This window comes from Prunus dulcis, chromosome 7 (assembly GCF_902201215.1).
Source record: "Prunus dulcis chromosome 7, ALMONDv2, whole genome shotgun sequence".
NCBI lineage: Eukaryota > Viridiplantae > Streptophyta > Magnoliopsida > Rosales > Rosaceae > Prunus > Prunus dulcis.
In genome coordinates this window covers 13,643,233-13,656,559 of record NC_047656.1, presented here as the reverse complement: position 1 = coordinate 13,656,559, position 13,327 = coordinate 13,643,233, and the positions used below count along the sequence as shown (strand labels likewise).

General features: G+C 35.8%; 2 protein-coding genes and 1 non-coding gene across 3 annotated transcripts; all 3 read left to right on the top strand.

Annotated features, from left to right (window-relative positions):
* The first annotated feature begins 3,266 nt into the window (after positions 1–3,266).
* LOC117636135 (dual specificity phosphatase Cdc25) lies at positions 3,267–4,957 on the top strand. The gene is made up of 3 exons (XM_034370614.1): positions 3,267–3,523; positions 3,643–3,781; positions 4,555–4,957. Exons 1-3 carry the CDS (start codon positions 3,441–3,443, stop codon positions 4,729–4,731), a joined length of 399 nt encoding a protein of 132 aa, XP_034226505.1. The 5' UTR covers positions 3,267–3,440; the 3' UTR covers positions 4,732–4,957.
* Positions 4,958–5,576: 619 nt separating this feature from the next.
* On the top strand, positions 5,577–5,650 carry TRNAI-AAU. Its single transcript has one exon. It is a non-coding gene; the product is annotated as a tRNA-Ile (tRNA).
* A 60-nt stretch (positions 5,651–5,710) lies between these two features.
* Positions 5,711–8,070, top strand: LOC117634543. The gene is made up of 4 exons (XM_034368694.1): positions 5,711–5,834; positions 5,909–5,986; positions 6,123–6,218; positions 7,709–8,070. The coding sequence occupies exons 1-4, from the start codon at positions 5,832–5,834 to the stop codon at positions 7,784–7,786; spliced, it is 255 nt and encodes an 84-aa protein (XP_034224585.1). The 5' UTR covers positions 5,711–5,831; the 3' UTR covers positions 7,787–8,070.
* The last annotated feature ends 5,257 nt before the right edge of the window (positions 8,071–13,327 follow it).

Below are 13,327 nucleotides of genomic sequence, written 5' to 3'. Positions count from 1 at the left end.
TATGACACCCAAATTAAATAAATCCGGATGTGATTATACCCATTAACTATCTCTATCCAGTACCATTTCCTTTCCTTTGGACACTACTTCCCTCCTTTCAATACATTTTTTTCATGAATTTTATTTAATTAACAATTGTTTTAACCTTATTTGTTTAAGTTCATTTTTCACAAGTGAATTTTGTCACACCCCGATTCGAAAGTAATATTATTGGCTCTACTTCTATCATATCATAGTTATAGGAGCTTGTTGCTATAACCATGGTATGATTCATGCTTTAATTCAGAGATAATTCTTATTTTCGAATCGGGGCATGACAATTTTTATTTATATATATAGTTTATTTTTATGAATATTTTAACCTAAAAAATTTTGTCCTTCAACAAAAAAATAAACGTATGGTGTAATTTTTCCTAGATTGTGATAATTTTAGGAATTGATCTTATTTTGATCAATTAATATTAACATTTTTTATGTAGATTATTTTACCGCCATGTATTACTCATTTTAAGTTATGATCGTCGAACATGAAGTAGTCGTTAGGTTTTCATTTTAATCAAAATCGAATTCATAATATGTGGTTGTTGGATGGCAATGACCATATCATCTCAGTCATTAAACAAAGTTGAAGATGCCTTGCTAGTAGTGGCCAAGAAAAAATGATATTAGTGATAAGAGACTTATAGTTTAAGTTGTTAAGAGTATTTATTTTCGCACTCGAGGTTATAGGTTCGATTTCCCCCTCTATTGCTTGTATCAAAACAATAATGTTGGAAATGACCCACTTTTCTATCTCCCTTTCACATGGATTCGACTAATTTTGAATAGGATCCACCATTTAGGTATAACTAAAATGAGATATGCTATTTGGCCCCAGAATTTTAGCTTAGCTCCTCCACCGAAGATGGTCTAATCTAATCGATTCATAGTGAGAATTTGAAATTAAAAAGGTGAAAGTTAGGTTTTTTTTATAACAATAATACTAAAAACACAAACTTTTGCTTATCAATTGATGTAAATAGATGAAGTTCAAGGAGCCCAAATATAAAACACAATCACATCATTTGGTAACTAAAAATTTGTGTAATAAGTTGCTGTCTCTGATACTATTTCATTAAGGAGAAAAATTAGAAGAAAATTGTATTAGAAAAAGCAAAAGATTAACAGAAAATTCAGAATTATTTTTAGTTTAAACCGCAAAATTTTTATTTTAATATTTTCCTATTTAGAAAACAAAAAATAGAAAACAAAAAATAGAAAACAAAAAATAGAAAACATAGATCATAACAGACAGAATGAGGTACAAACTGAGTGATACTTATCCTCTATAACCAGCAACTGAGTAGTGTTGTCTTCCCAGTTCAATCTTTCTTCTTACCAGAATGAGTCTTTCTTTCATTTTGTCAAGAAACTGGAAATAGGCATGTTTCCAAGACCTCTTTACCATGAAATTGCCAAAAATAACCCAAAATCTAACAATGAATCCCAGTTCCATGCTTACATAGAACCCTACCTCGTCAGAACAATTGTCATCTTCAAATCCGTCTTGTTTAACTTGTGCATCCCCGTCATTGGAAGTCGAACACTCGATTGGCAATGGAGTGGAATTGGCCCGGATAGATTGTTGTATGACAAGTTCAATGTGCTGAGCAAAGTCATAGAGGTCATGCTTAAAGGAGTTGGACCTGAAAGGTGGTTACTTGATAGGTCAAGAGATTCCAATTGTTGCAAGCTTCCAATACTCTCTGGTATTCTTCCTATCAGTTGGTTCCGCAAGAGGTTTAAGGCAAACAAGTTCGATAGATTTGTTATCTCTTAAGGAATTTCTCCCCATAAATTATTGCTCGAAGGATTTATAGGTCTCGTTTGGTTAATGGGAAGGGAGATTTGGGGATGGGAAATCAATTGCTTTCCCATGTTTGGTAAGTCTAGACATGAGAAATTGTTGCCTTGCACATGGGAAAATAGAGGGGAAAATGAAGCTCTCCTCCCCCCTTAGGTTTTGTTTTCCTTCTTATGGGAAAGTTTGAGAAAATGAGCCAGCATTAAATATACATTTTTCATGATCATATTGTCCATTTTTTTATTTTTCTTTAGAAAAGATGGTATTTCATTAAACCGAAAGGAACATTACATGGTAAGAACTAGCATGTTAAAGGCGGCCTCGTTAAAACATTCCCAGAGAAACAAAATCCCGAGGTAGGAAAGAGTACCACCCATGCTATTGACTAAACAGAAGAGTCAAACAACTTATACGAAACAAACCAACCTAAATCCCAACCACAAAATCCTAAAACAACATCTCATCACTACGTAGGTACTGTCAAAGAAGTCCTCCTATGATCTAGAAAAAGCATTATAGTTCTTCGTACAGAGTCAAAAACATACTATGGGTAGGGTATCACAATAGATCCAGCCAATCACCCAACCGCAAAACCATTGAAACACATCACATCACTACGCAGATACTGCCAAAGAAAGTCTCCTATGATATAAAGAATTTAGAATTACAATATAGCATTAAATGTATTTTTTTTTAATTTGATTTCATATGGGTATAATTGGAAAATTAAACAAACTTTGTTTTACATTCCTATACAAACTAAACATGTGAAAGGAAATAAAATGATATTTCTTAGTTACTTTTCGAGAATTACCAAACATAGGAAATAAATCTTCATTTCTCATCCCTTGAAAAATAACATGAGAAGTGATTTCTTCTCAAATCCGTTCATGTTTAGCATATTTAATCGATCACTATATTCATATTGTCTTCCCTTCACAGTTAAATCCATGTAAGCTGCTATTACTGCACTCAGACAAAGAATCAAGAAATTGCTTTATCTCCCCACTCACAGAATTGCTTGATATATCTAAAACTCTGCAAGCTGTAAAGATTTCTCCATGCCATTTTTGGGATAGGGGCAGTAAGTTGACAATCATAGAGATCTATTGTGTCACAAGGGTACTGATATTGAACAGCCACTGAGGCAACGAAGAGTTGAAGTTGTTAAATGAGAGAGGTCAATGACCATGAGTGATGTGAAATTTACATATGGATGAAATTGAGCCCTTTGGTGAATGGGCACACCAAAGGATATGGGCCCTTAGATTGAGATTAGTGGAATTTGGATTAATCTAAACTCTTGGTATGGAAACCGGGAAACCTGGTACTTGGGGTAAAAAGGTTTATTAAATATTAAAATATGTTACAGTTCAATTGCTAATCTACACATCAATTGTCAAATCGATACCTATTAATGGGCAAATTGATACCCGTCATTTGCCAACTCGATGCCCCATTAAATTGCCAAAGTCACTTGGCGTTGTAACCACGGTGCAAAAGCTCGGAAATTCCAACTCAAATCTTGTAATCGATAAGACTGAGGAAGAAAGAAGAGGTGGGCAGAGAGATTCGTCTTTAGAGAATTAGCTTGTCCATGGCTCGGAGTATCTCCTACGTAACAGGCGCTCAGCTAGTCTCTCTCAAACGCCGCCCAAACATCGCCATCATAGATGTCAGGTTTACAAGTCTTTCACTTGCTCTCTCTGGTTCTCTCTCTGTGCTTCTTCCATGGAGTTTATATGAAAGTCGTATGCTGAAATTGCTAATGGGTTTTCTTTTGGTTTTATTTGTTGAAGGGATGACGAAAGGAGTTACGATGGGCACATAGCAGGGTCTTTGCACTACGCCAGTGGCAATTTCTATGAGAAGATCTCCAATCTCGTTCAAGATGTCAAGGGCAAAGACACCCTCGTTTTCCACTGCGTTCTTAGCCAGGTTCTTTGATCTCATCTGTCCTTTTCATCTGTGAGATTATTGCATAACCCAATTGAAATTTCAGTAAAAAAATTTCTTTTGATTTTGTGCTGAAGATTGTACACTTGGGTTGCCCAGAAACAGACTGATTTGATATCTGTTGTGGAGTTTTGATTTCTTAATTGCATGATCAGAGTGTTAAAGGCATAAAGCAAGCTCTAATATGCTTTTTAACATGCATTTCTTGGCATGTTTTGAAAGTGAAGACAAGCATCTTGAAAAAGGATTTGTTGGGTCAATTCTATTTTCGCTTCAAACCAGCAAAGTGCAAGTCCTATATGAAACTTGCTGATCAGCTTGCTATGCTCTTGAAAGTGGAAACCTTGTTTGATATATTTTGTACCTGTAACTCTGTACGTACTTGGAAGAGGAGTCAGCTAATTGTTCTAGTAGAAAGATTTAGTCTTTTCCAAGTTTGAAATTTTTGTAATTCTATATATCTCATAAATTACTGAATCAGGACTGTTTCTTGAATTTTAGAAAAGCCAATGTGATTCCCTTTTATACCACAGAGCCTCAGAAGACTGAACTGCTTTCATACAATTAAAATCTGCCCTTTAGACTTAGTTTATTGAAGGTCTTAACTCCTTCTACTTCCCCTTTCTGTTATTGGGTTAAAGAAATGAGTTGAGGGCTTTCTTGACACTGATTTCTCTCTCATGCTCACTCTGTCATGCTTGAAGGTGTTCTTGAAAGATATATGTAATGCTGCAAGTGTTGTGATGGTTTTGTAGGTCCGTGGCCCATCTTGTGCACGAAAGTTTGCCAATTATCTTGAGGAGGTGAAGGAAGACACTGGAATCAAAGACATTTTGATTTTGGAGCGTGGCTTCAGTGGCTGGGAATCTTCTGGCAGACCTGTTTGTCATTGCACCAGCGTTCCCTGTAAGGGTGAGACTGGGAGTGCGTAATGCTTGATCAAAGGACATAGCTGTGGGGGAGGGAGCATGCCCTTTGCCCCATTGCTACAGGCTATCTGCTTATAAAATGCATATATAGACAACTGTATTGATATAATAAATTAAGATATGCGACTGTCATTGCTACTTCAGCTCTGTTCAGTCTCCCTTTTATTACATAATGTTTTTGAAGATGAACAAGGAAACCCATTAATGGACAGCATATTTTACCACTTAATTGCAAGCTAAATTGTTAAGATGTAGTTTGTCAAAAGGCGGGCAGGAAATGGTAACAGAGAAAGATGGCCCTAACCTTAACTAGATTGACTATGGCTGGAGATGTGGGTTGGAGTTAAGACACATTCATTCTTGAGCCTATATGCACTTGTCCTCGTCATGGATCATATGGTGGTTGGGATTTCTGAAATTGATGCATGGACATCTGTTGCATCCGGTTCAAGTAAAGGGGTGTGGCCTATCTCCTGCTTAGTTTCCCTGTTTCCACATGAATTTCTTGCATGAAATCTCTCAATTTAAATTGCATTCACTGCTATCCAGGCCCAAAAAAAGGGAAAAAATGCGTACGGTTAAAACATGGAATGTCAATGTCTCTGTGCCATCATGGTTAAACCAGTGAGAGCAATCAATCGCTTGAACATTGTGTGGATTGAGTAGATTTCAATGAACGTATAATACGGTTACTAAATTTTGAGGGTGAATTCATTCAGATGTATTCATAGAAATTTTGAGGGTGAATGTTCACTTGTGCTGTGAAAGTGATGAAATGAAGGTTATTTTGGGCGCATATATATATATATATATATAAATAAATAAATTCGCTCCAAATTGAACAACAAGGCCTATTAGCTCAGCTGGTTAGAGCGTCGTGCTAATAACGCGAAGGTCGCAGGTTCGAGACCTGCATGGGCCAAATTTTCTTTTTCTTCTCATTTTATTTTTTTATTTTAGAAAACAAATAAAAAATCATTTTTAAATTTCATTTACTAAATTACCATTCGAGAGCTGGCTGGAAATCCCCCAACTCTGTAAACAACGACGAACATAAATCACAACAAGAAGAAGAACCCGTTCGATCAAAATCGCGTTTGAAGATGGTAAAATTTCTCTCAAATCCTCATCCAATTTCCATTTAATTTTCACTTCTAATTCTGTTTTCCTCTTTCATTAGGTTTGCGTGGCGTGTCTCTTACCACTTTTCCTCGTCCCAATAGTCAATTTTTTGCCCCTTCTCTTCTACTACATCGTGGTAATTTCATCAGGCCCTGTTTGGTTGCCGAGAAATTTAGGTCACCTAACAGGATTGAAATTGATTTGGGTTACCATCGAATTGTCCAAATTATGGTGATTTTTAATCAGAAGTTGAATTTTGTGTTCGTTTTCAGGGAAAAATTTATAGGCTTCTCGGGTGGGAGTACAGAAAGCCAGAAATAGCTCCTCCGGCATGCCCTTACAAGCCTATAGCTAAACAGGACAGCAAAGTGAGACGAATTTTCAGTTCTCTTCAGTTTTTTTTTTTTTTTTTTTTTTTTTTTTTTTTTGGTTCTTGAAATATAAATGTTTATATTTTTTACCTGCTTTGATTGTCCCACAGTTATAATCTGTTCAATTTGGATGTTTGTTGGGTTTTCTTCAATAGATTGATGTGGTACTGAATGGGATGCAGGATTTCTAGAACACTAGTTATATGCAATTTATGTTATTGTTTTGTTGTGTGGAATGGTTTAATGGTGAATTTTTACATTTTGAGATATCCACTTGTAGCAGCCTTTCATCCTATACTTGAAAAAACAAACAGAAATAAAATGCCATATCAAACATAACTGCTGTGTTGGTTGCAGTCCACTATATTAGTTCAGGTGGATTGAAATTGGGTTTGGTCCTATTCATCCATTGTTTTTACCCTTTTCTTGGTTTGTGTAAGTCAATCACTCAGCACATAATGCCATCTCATATAAATACGAGGACCGTGATAATGGTAGCTCCATATGTGATGAATAACTTAATCTTTTTATGGATAAATGTTGCCCCAAGAAAAGTAGTGGAGAACTGGTGACAATGAAGTTTGCTTGATTTTGAGATTATTTAGGGTGTTAATTACTTCTGATTTATACCTGCTGGGTTGTGTTTCTCTGTGACAAGGAATTCAATAATTAATTGACTTTGCCTATTGTCCCTTCTAGTCAGACTAAGTATATATATCGATGGTTGGTATATGAGTTGTGCAGGAAAATGATATGTAGCTCTTCAGGTACTAAGATCTTAGTTCGTATTTGTTTTCTATGTGTTGGTAGATTACAGTTTATTACTCTGTTTTTTGGGGATTTGAGGTAATGGTGAGATCTTTATCCAGTTGAAAGAAAAGATATATAATTTAATGAGAGCTAGTGGGAGTGAAGGGAGGTATGGATAATGGGTAAAATTAACATTTCAAGAAAAGAAATTCCCTCCTGCAGCTAAAGAGAAAAAGAAATTTGAAGTTGCTCATTTACTACTGAAATGAATATAGTTGTTGGAATCCCAATCAGTTGCATGTTGATTTATGGACATTCATTTGCCTTCTTCGTTTTAAGAGGGAGTTACTTGTTTCCAGCTGTGTTAGAATATCTGTAACCTAATGAGAGCTCATATTATCTAACTAATTTTGATTTGATTGTTTGCATTATTAATCTGTGAATGCATTACTCTTTTCTGGTTATTCTTTGTGCTTGATTCCTTCTTAGTTATGAAATTTACAGAAAACTAAACATTTTGAAATGTAATTGTTGCCCTGACACCACTCATTGCTGGCTGGTACAATCATTACATGTACTATGTTCAGCAGAGCTGGCCTCACTACAGGCACACCATCCATTATTGACCCTGTACTGCTGCTGCTGATATTTTTCTTGCATCGTTGGTTGCTATGATTGCTTTAATATTTTCAAGGCTGCTTTGAGTGTTGCTAAATTTTCATTTCCGTTTATTTCAGGTAAATGAAAAAGCTGAACTTGCGCAACCAGACTCTGTTCCCGAATTTGTTGGAGCTGTAGGTTTGAAGCAAGAATGACCCTCGACTTTTCTGGCGTTGTAGGCATGAACCTTACATATGTATAAGCTTAAGGCTCTCTCTCACTCTCTCGCTATTTTCTTTTTATTCAAAAAACATCTTCCTTCGTCAGCTGGGGTGACACAGATATGATGCAGTAAAATATGTAGTTGGTTTCAACCACGTCCTTAAAAATCTAGTTGGAAGCTTTCTTTTTTGAACACCTTTACTTCCGTCAAAAGTACATTGGCAATTGTTGTCCTCAGTTGATTATACAATGAGAAATGGTGAAGTACTCATAAACCTGTCTGAATTTGTTTTCAATCCTTTTTCTTCTTGGATACTTATATAGCCCAAAATAAGGCCATATCTCTCAACTGTTACCGTATTTCAAGAATTCTATAGTGAGGGCCGTAGGTGAGGTTCTATCTCTTAACCATTTGATCAAATTGGTTAGCCGTTGGATTAAATTGGTTGTTAGTATGATCCAATGATTAAGAGATAGTCTCACCTAAGGGCTATATATAAGGCGCTCACTATAAAATGACTCGACTGTATTTAGGCTTCTGGCCTTGGGCTCCTATTTGGGCTTTGGGGCTGATGCAGTATTTTATTCGTACGACTTAGAAATATTGGACAAAATGGCATTAACAAATGAAACTGGAGATAGCGATGTAATATTATTATAAACTCCTAAATCTTCTCCAACCTTAAAAATAGTACATGAATAGTCGCTGAAAGACACAGGAAAATTCACGACCTTTGCGCATTCTAATTAATTAAACTAAGTAACATATATTATCTGCTCTGCCCCCATTTTAATTACATAAAAAACTCTGCGGACCTTTGATCGAATTTAAGTTCTTGTTTTCCCCTCCATTGACTTGAGGAATCTACAGCAACGAATCTATGGAGATCCTTAGAGCCAGTGCACGACAGATCAGCCGGAATCAGGACCACCGTCCGATTGAAAACGACATGGACATTTACAATGATTAATTACAATAACTTATATAAGCTTCTTGATTTGATCCAGCAGACATGGAACACCGTTGGGGTTCACGGGTCATCCTCCAATGTTGTAAAAATTAAATATATTATATAAAAAAATATTGAGAAGTTGGGAATATATTTTTATTTAAGTGGGTAGGTGGGCAGCTGAGTGTGTTAGAAAATGGAGATGACTTTGCTGTAAAGTAGTTTAAGGGACAGTCAAGCATTGGCCAATGGCATCCATGGATGGTTCAGTTGAAGCCCAAGTGTTCAGCCACAGCTGTTAAAAATTCTTTAGGGTTTTGCTTGGGTTTGGTGTGATTCTCTTCTTACTTGCTTGCCTGCCAAGGAAAACCAAAGATTTATGGCCCAGTCTTGATGGTGAATTTTGAATGTGGGGAGGGTTTATTTCATGGATTAGGTCAGTCTTGACTTGGTTACTTGTGGGAAGGGAAAAGAATGTCATTTACTTATTGAAGAGCTTTGACCAGAAGAAATAGAGGGAAGAAGAAAGCCATGTGTGAGAAGTAGCAGGTAATGATGCATCATGTGAAAGATGCATGTTCTAGCATGTGCAAAGAAACTTAACCAAGTTCACCCAAAAAAATTAAGGAAACTTAACCAACGCAAAGTACTGTTCATGATATGGACCTTCTATATAGGATGTGCTAAGCAAGGAAATGCATAAAACAGTTATATTATCTCCCACTTGGCTCTCGTTTGTACCCAAAAAACAAATGTTAAATTATTTGTGCGAATGTGTTGAGCATGCACGTTAATCTGAATTAAAACAACTCTGACCAAATAGAAAATCTGAAATTAAAAAAAGTAACTCACATGTCAGGTTTCGGTTGAGCATCTTTTAGTTTGGTTCGATTAAGTTTGGTTTCTGATCCCAACTAATTAATAGTCTTGACTTGAACTTGAGTTGGTTTAGATAAATTGATTTAATTTACGGGAAGAAAAACTCGAACTTGAGTGCAAGGGAACGAATTCACTCCCCTGACCAACTGGCATAATTCACTTATGCAAAAAGAAAATAAAACAAACGGATTCAGAATTATTTATAGCCAATAACTCCAATAAGGTAGTAACACCAAGGAAGTAAAGCATAGCTTTTCAACCTAATATGACCCTCTCTCCTTAAAAAAAAGGAGGGAGAGTATTATGTCATTATACAAAGCCATGCCCAATCCAATCTTTTATTCTCCTCTCCCTACAGCATCTCCTTGCATCTTCTTCTTAAGGAATCCTCCTCCACTCACTCTCTTTAAAGTTCTCCTAGTTATAGTTTTCTACCCCTTTGATTACGTCAGGCCTTAACCTCTTCACATCCACAATTTGACTCAACCCTCTCGATTTGCTTTTCATTATTTTCCCACACCACTAATTAGGGGTGGCATTTTAAACCGAAAAACCGAAAAATCGCAAAAACCAACCGATATTTTACCGCAATAAAACCGCAATCGCGGTAAACCGAACCGCAATCGCGGTATTAAGAACCGAAACGGTATTTGATTTTCAAAATTTGCGGTTACCGCAAACCGCAAAGTATAGCCGCACGGCTATTCTCTATGAATAATTAAGTAAAATTGTAAACCCTTCTCTTCTCTCTCTGTAGCCGTGAGATGAAAACCTGGAATCTGTTTCTTCTCCTGATTCCCATTCGTCTCTCTCTCAACTCTCTTATTGTCTCTCTCTCTCTCTCTCTCAACTCTCAAAATCGGCTTCTCTCTCACAGACCTGAATCGAACTCATCTCTTCCTCTCTCTCTCGATCTCAATGAAGTGGATAAGTACTTGACGGATCCTTTTGAGAGCCCCTTGAGTAAACAATTCAATCTCTTGAATTGGTGGAAAGGGAACCAAACAAGATATCCTATTCTTTCACAAGTTGCCAAGGATATCTTTGCAATTCCAAGTTCTACGGTTGCTAGTGAAAATGCTTTTAGCCTAGGCAAGAGGATTGTGGATCCTTTTAGAAGCTCTTTGCATCCTAAAATGGTAGAGACATTAGTGTGTACTAGTGATTGGCTTAGAGCGGACGAATTTTCCTTTTACAAAGAACCAACGGATGATGAGGTTGAATTCTACAAGGAAATGGAAGATATGACAACTTGTAAGTAATTAGTTTATTTATGCTAATGTTATTTATGCTTCTTCTTATAATAAATTGTACTAAACTATGTTGTTTTATTTGTAGATAGCATTGGTGCTCAAACAACACAAAGGGGTTCTTCAAATCCACTCACCACCAACACTTGAGTTTGTAACATTGGTGTATTGCATTTTTCCTTTTAGTTTGTAACTTTAATTAACTTTGAATTGGATTTTTCTTTTTTGTTGTAACTTTAATTCATTTTGCTTTTGGTTTGCTTGGAATGCTTGAGTTTAACATACAAATGTTTTCAGAAAACACTCAGAAAACACTTCCAAGTACTTTGTCAGATAACACTTAAATTTTTAATAAGAACTTCAATATTGCTTTTTCCAACGGTTCTAGCAAAATCACTTCTATATGCAGAAATGCTTCCTTATAAAGCAGTTTCAATCAGATATGATCTCTAACAAAAATGGACATGGATTTTATTTAAAATAAATATATGATCTAGAATGCTTTTTTTTATTTAAATTTTTTAATGTCATGTCTTTGATGGAAACTACTTCCTCATACTATTAATAAAATTGGATGGCTAAACTAGAATGCCAGAGGCTAAAGCTAGCCACCCCCGTGCACACACTTGTACAAGTCATTATCTGAGACCTACATGGTTAGGTCAGGACTCACGCATGCCGCCCGACAACGCAACCGGCCACTGGACAATTTTTTCAACCAGGATCTTTCCCATCATCAATATCCAATATAACATATAAAACCCTAATATGCGAATAAACATAACTTGGAGCATTGAATCTTCCTCAATTTTCCAAAATTGAGCAGTACTCCACTTGGATTGCCGAAAGTGAAGTGTGTTCATACCACAACAAGAAGCCCACTGCTAATTCTATATTACAACTTGTATCCAATACAAATATACTTGTTTAATCATTAAATTTATAAATTATTAACGCGCATACCGTGACTCATGTATCAACTATTAAGTAATTGTAAATAATTCATACATTAACGGTTGAGAGACATACACACGAGTGTTTGATTCGTATTGCAACTCTTTAATAATTTCAATTTATATAAGTTGAAATTAACAGTATTTGGAGCAATCATCCATGCTCGCATATATGACTCGTGAATCAACTATAAATTAACTCTAAACAATTGATACATCAACAACTAAAAATCACCAATCATTTTGCACAGTTTCAACTATGTTAACGGCCGCTAGGTTATGGAAACTAGTCACGGATGCAATCATATCACTTGATTGTGATCCACTTAGCCATAAACACATAGGTGGGGGAGATATCTCAAGTTCAAGATCCTAGATATGCTTAGCCAACATAGGAAAATACCATGACGCAGTCTATGAATCACTGAGCCATAAGTAGATGAACATGCCAAAAGTGAGTGCTCACTGCTCAGAAGAAAGCAACCTCCCACAGAGCCACTGGTTGGGTTGTCTCCATCTCCTCTCCTAAAGAGGACAAGTGCCAATTAGCTATCAACAACACCAACAATGACTTTATTGTAAAACCCAAAACCAAGGCCAAGGGAAGAACTACTGGTTTCTTTCACGTGATTAAAGACTTTTAAGTCTTTTATCTCCCGCGCTAGTTAATTATTGTAAGAAAATATTTTTCTAATGATGGTTGTATTGACTACGTACGATGCAAGATAGTCCAATTTGAGGCATGTAACGTGGGATACTTGGCCACCGTCGGCTTTGTAGCCTTTATCTGCGACACACAGGCCTATTGTTGGAGTATTAGAAGATCTCTATCTCCATGGGATCTCCATGGGAGTATAAGTTAGGGAGTCTTTTCAACCATGTTCACGTCGATATAGATATATAGTTTATCAAAGCTTAATTCAACGGATTGTAGGGTAAGAAAACCATCTTTTTCAGGATTTAGTGTGTTGTGTTGGTAATGACAGCTAAACTAACTATCTTCTCATCTCCTACCATTCCAACACACTTGCAAGCAAATTCTTACTTTTTAATGGATTGAAGAATGTTTAAACCAGTCATGTTGGACGCACATAAATTTACAATTGACGGTTATTTATTTGTGTGAGATTGGGTGGAATTAGGTTTTTGAGGATAAAATAAATCAAACTTATATATTTCACTTGTTTTAAATATAGTCAAGTATGTATTGACCTATTAAAGTTTAATTCTTTATGAATTTAATTGCAAGGCATCAATAAAAATATACATGAAAACATGTACACTTTCAATTATGTTGCTGAACATATTTTTACTTTGATAATTTGTGTTTTTTGGTTGCATTTAATTTGTATTTGTTTTATGCTAAAGCTTATGAGAATTTAGTATTTAGTCTTGTACTCGAAGAACTAGTATGGTTTACATGATTTAATGTGTACTTTTATCTCTAGAAAGACAATAATAATTAAGAAAATGTATAAAAAAAATTATTATTAAAATTGTAA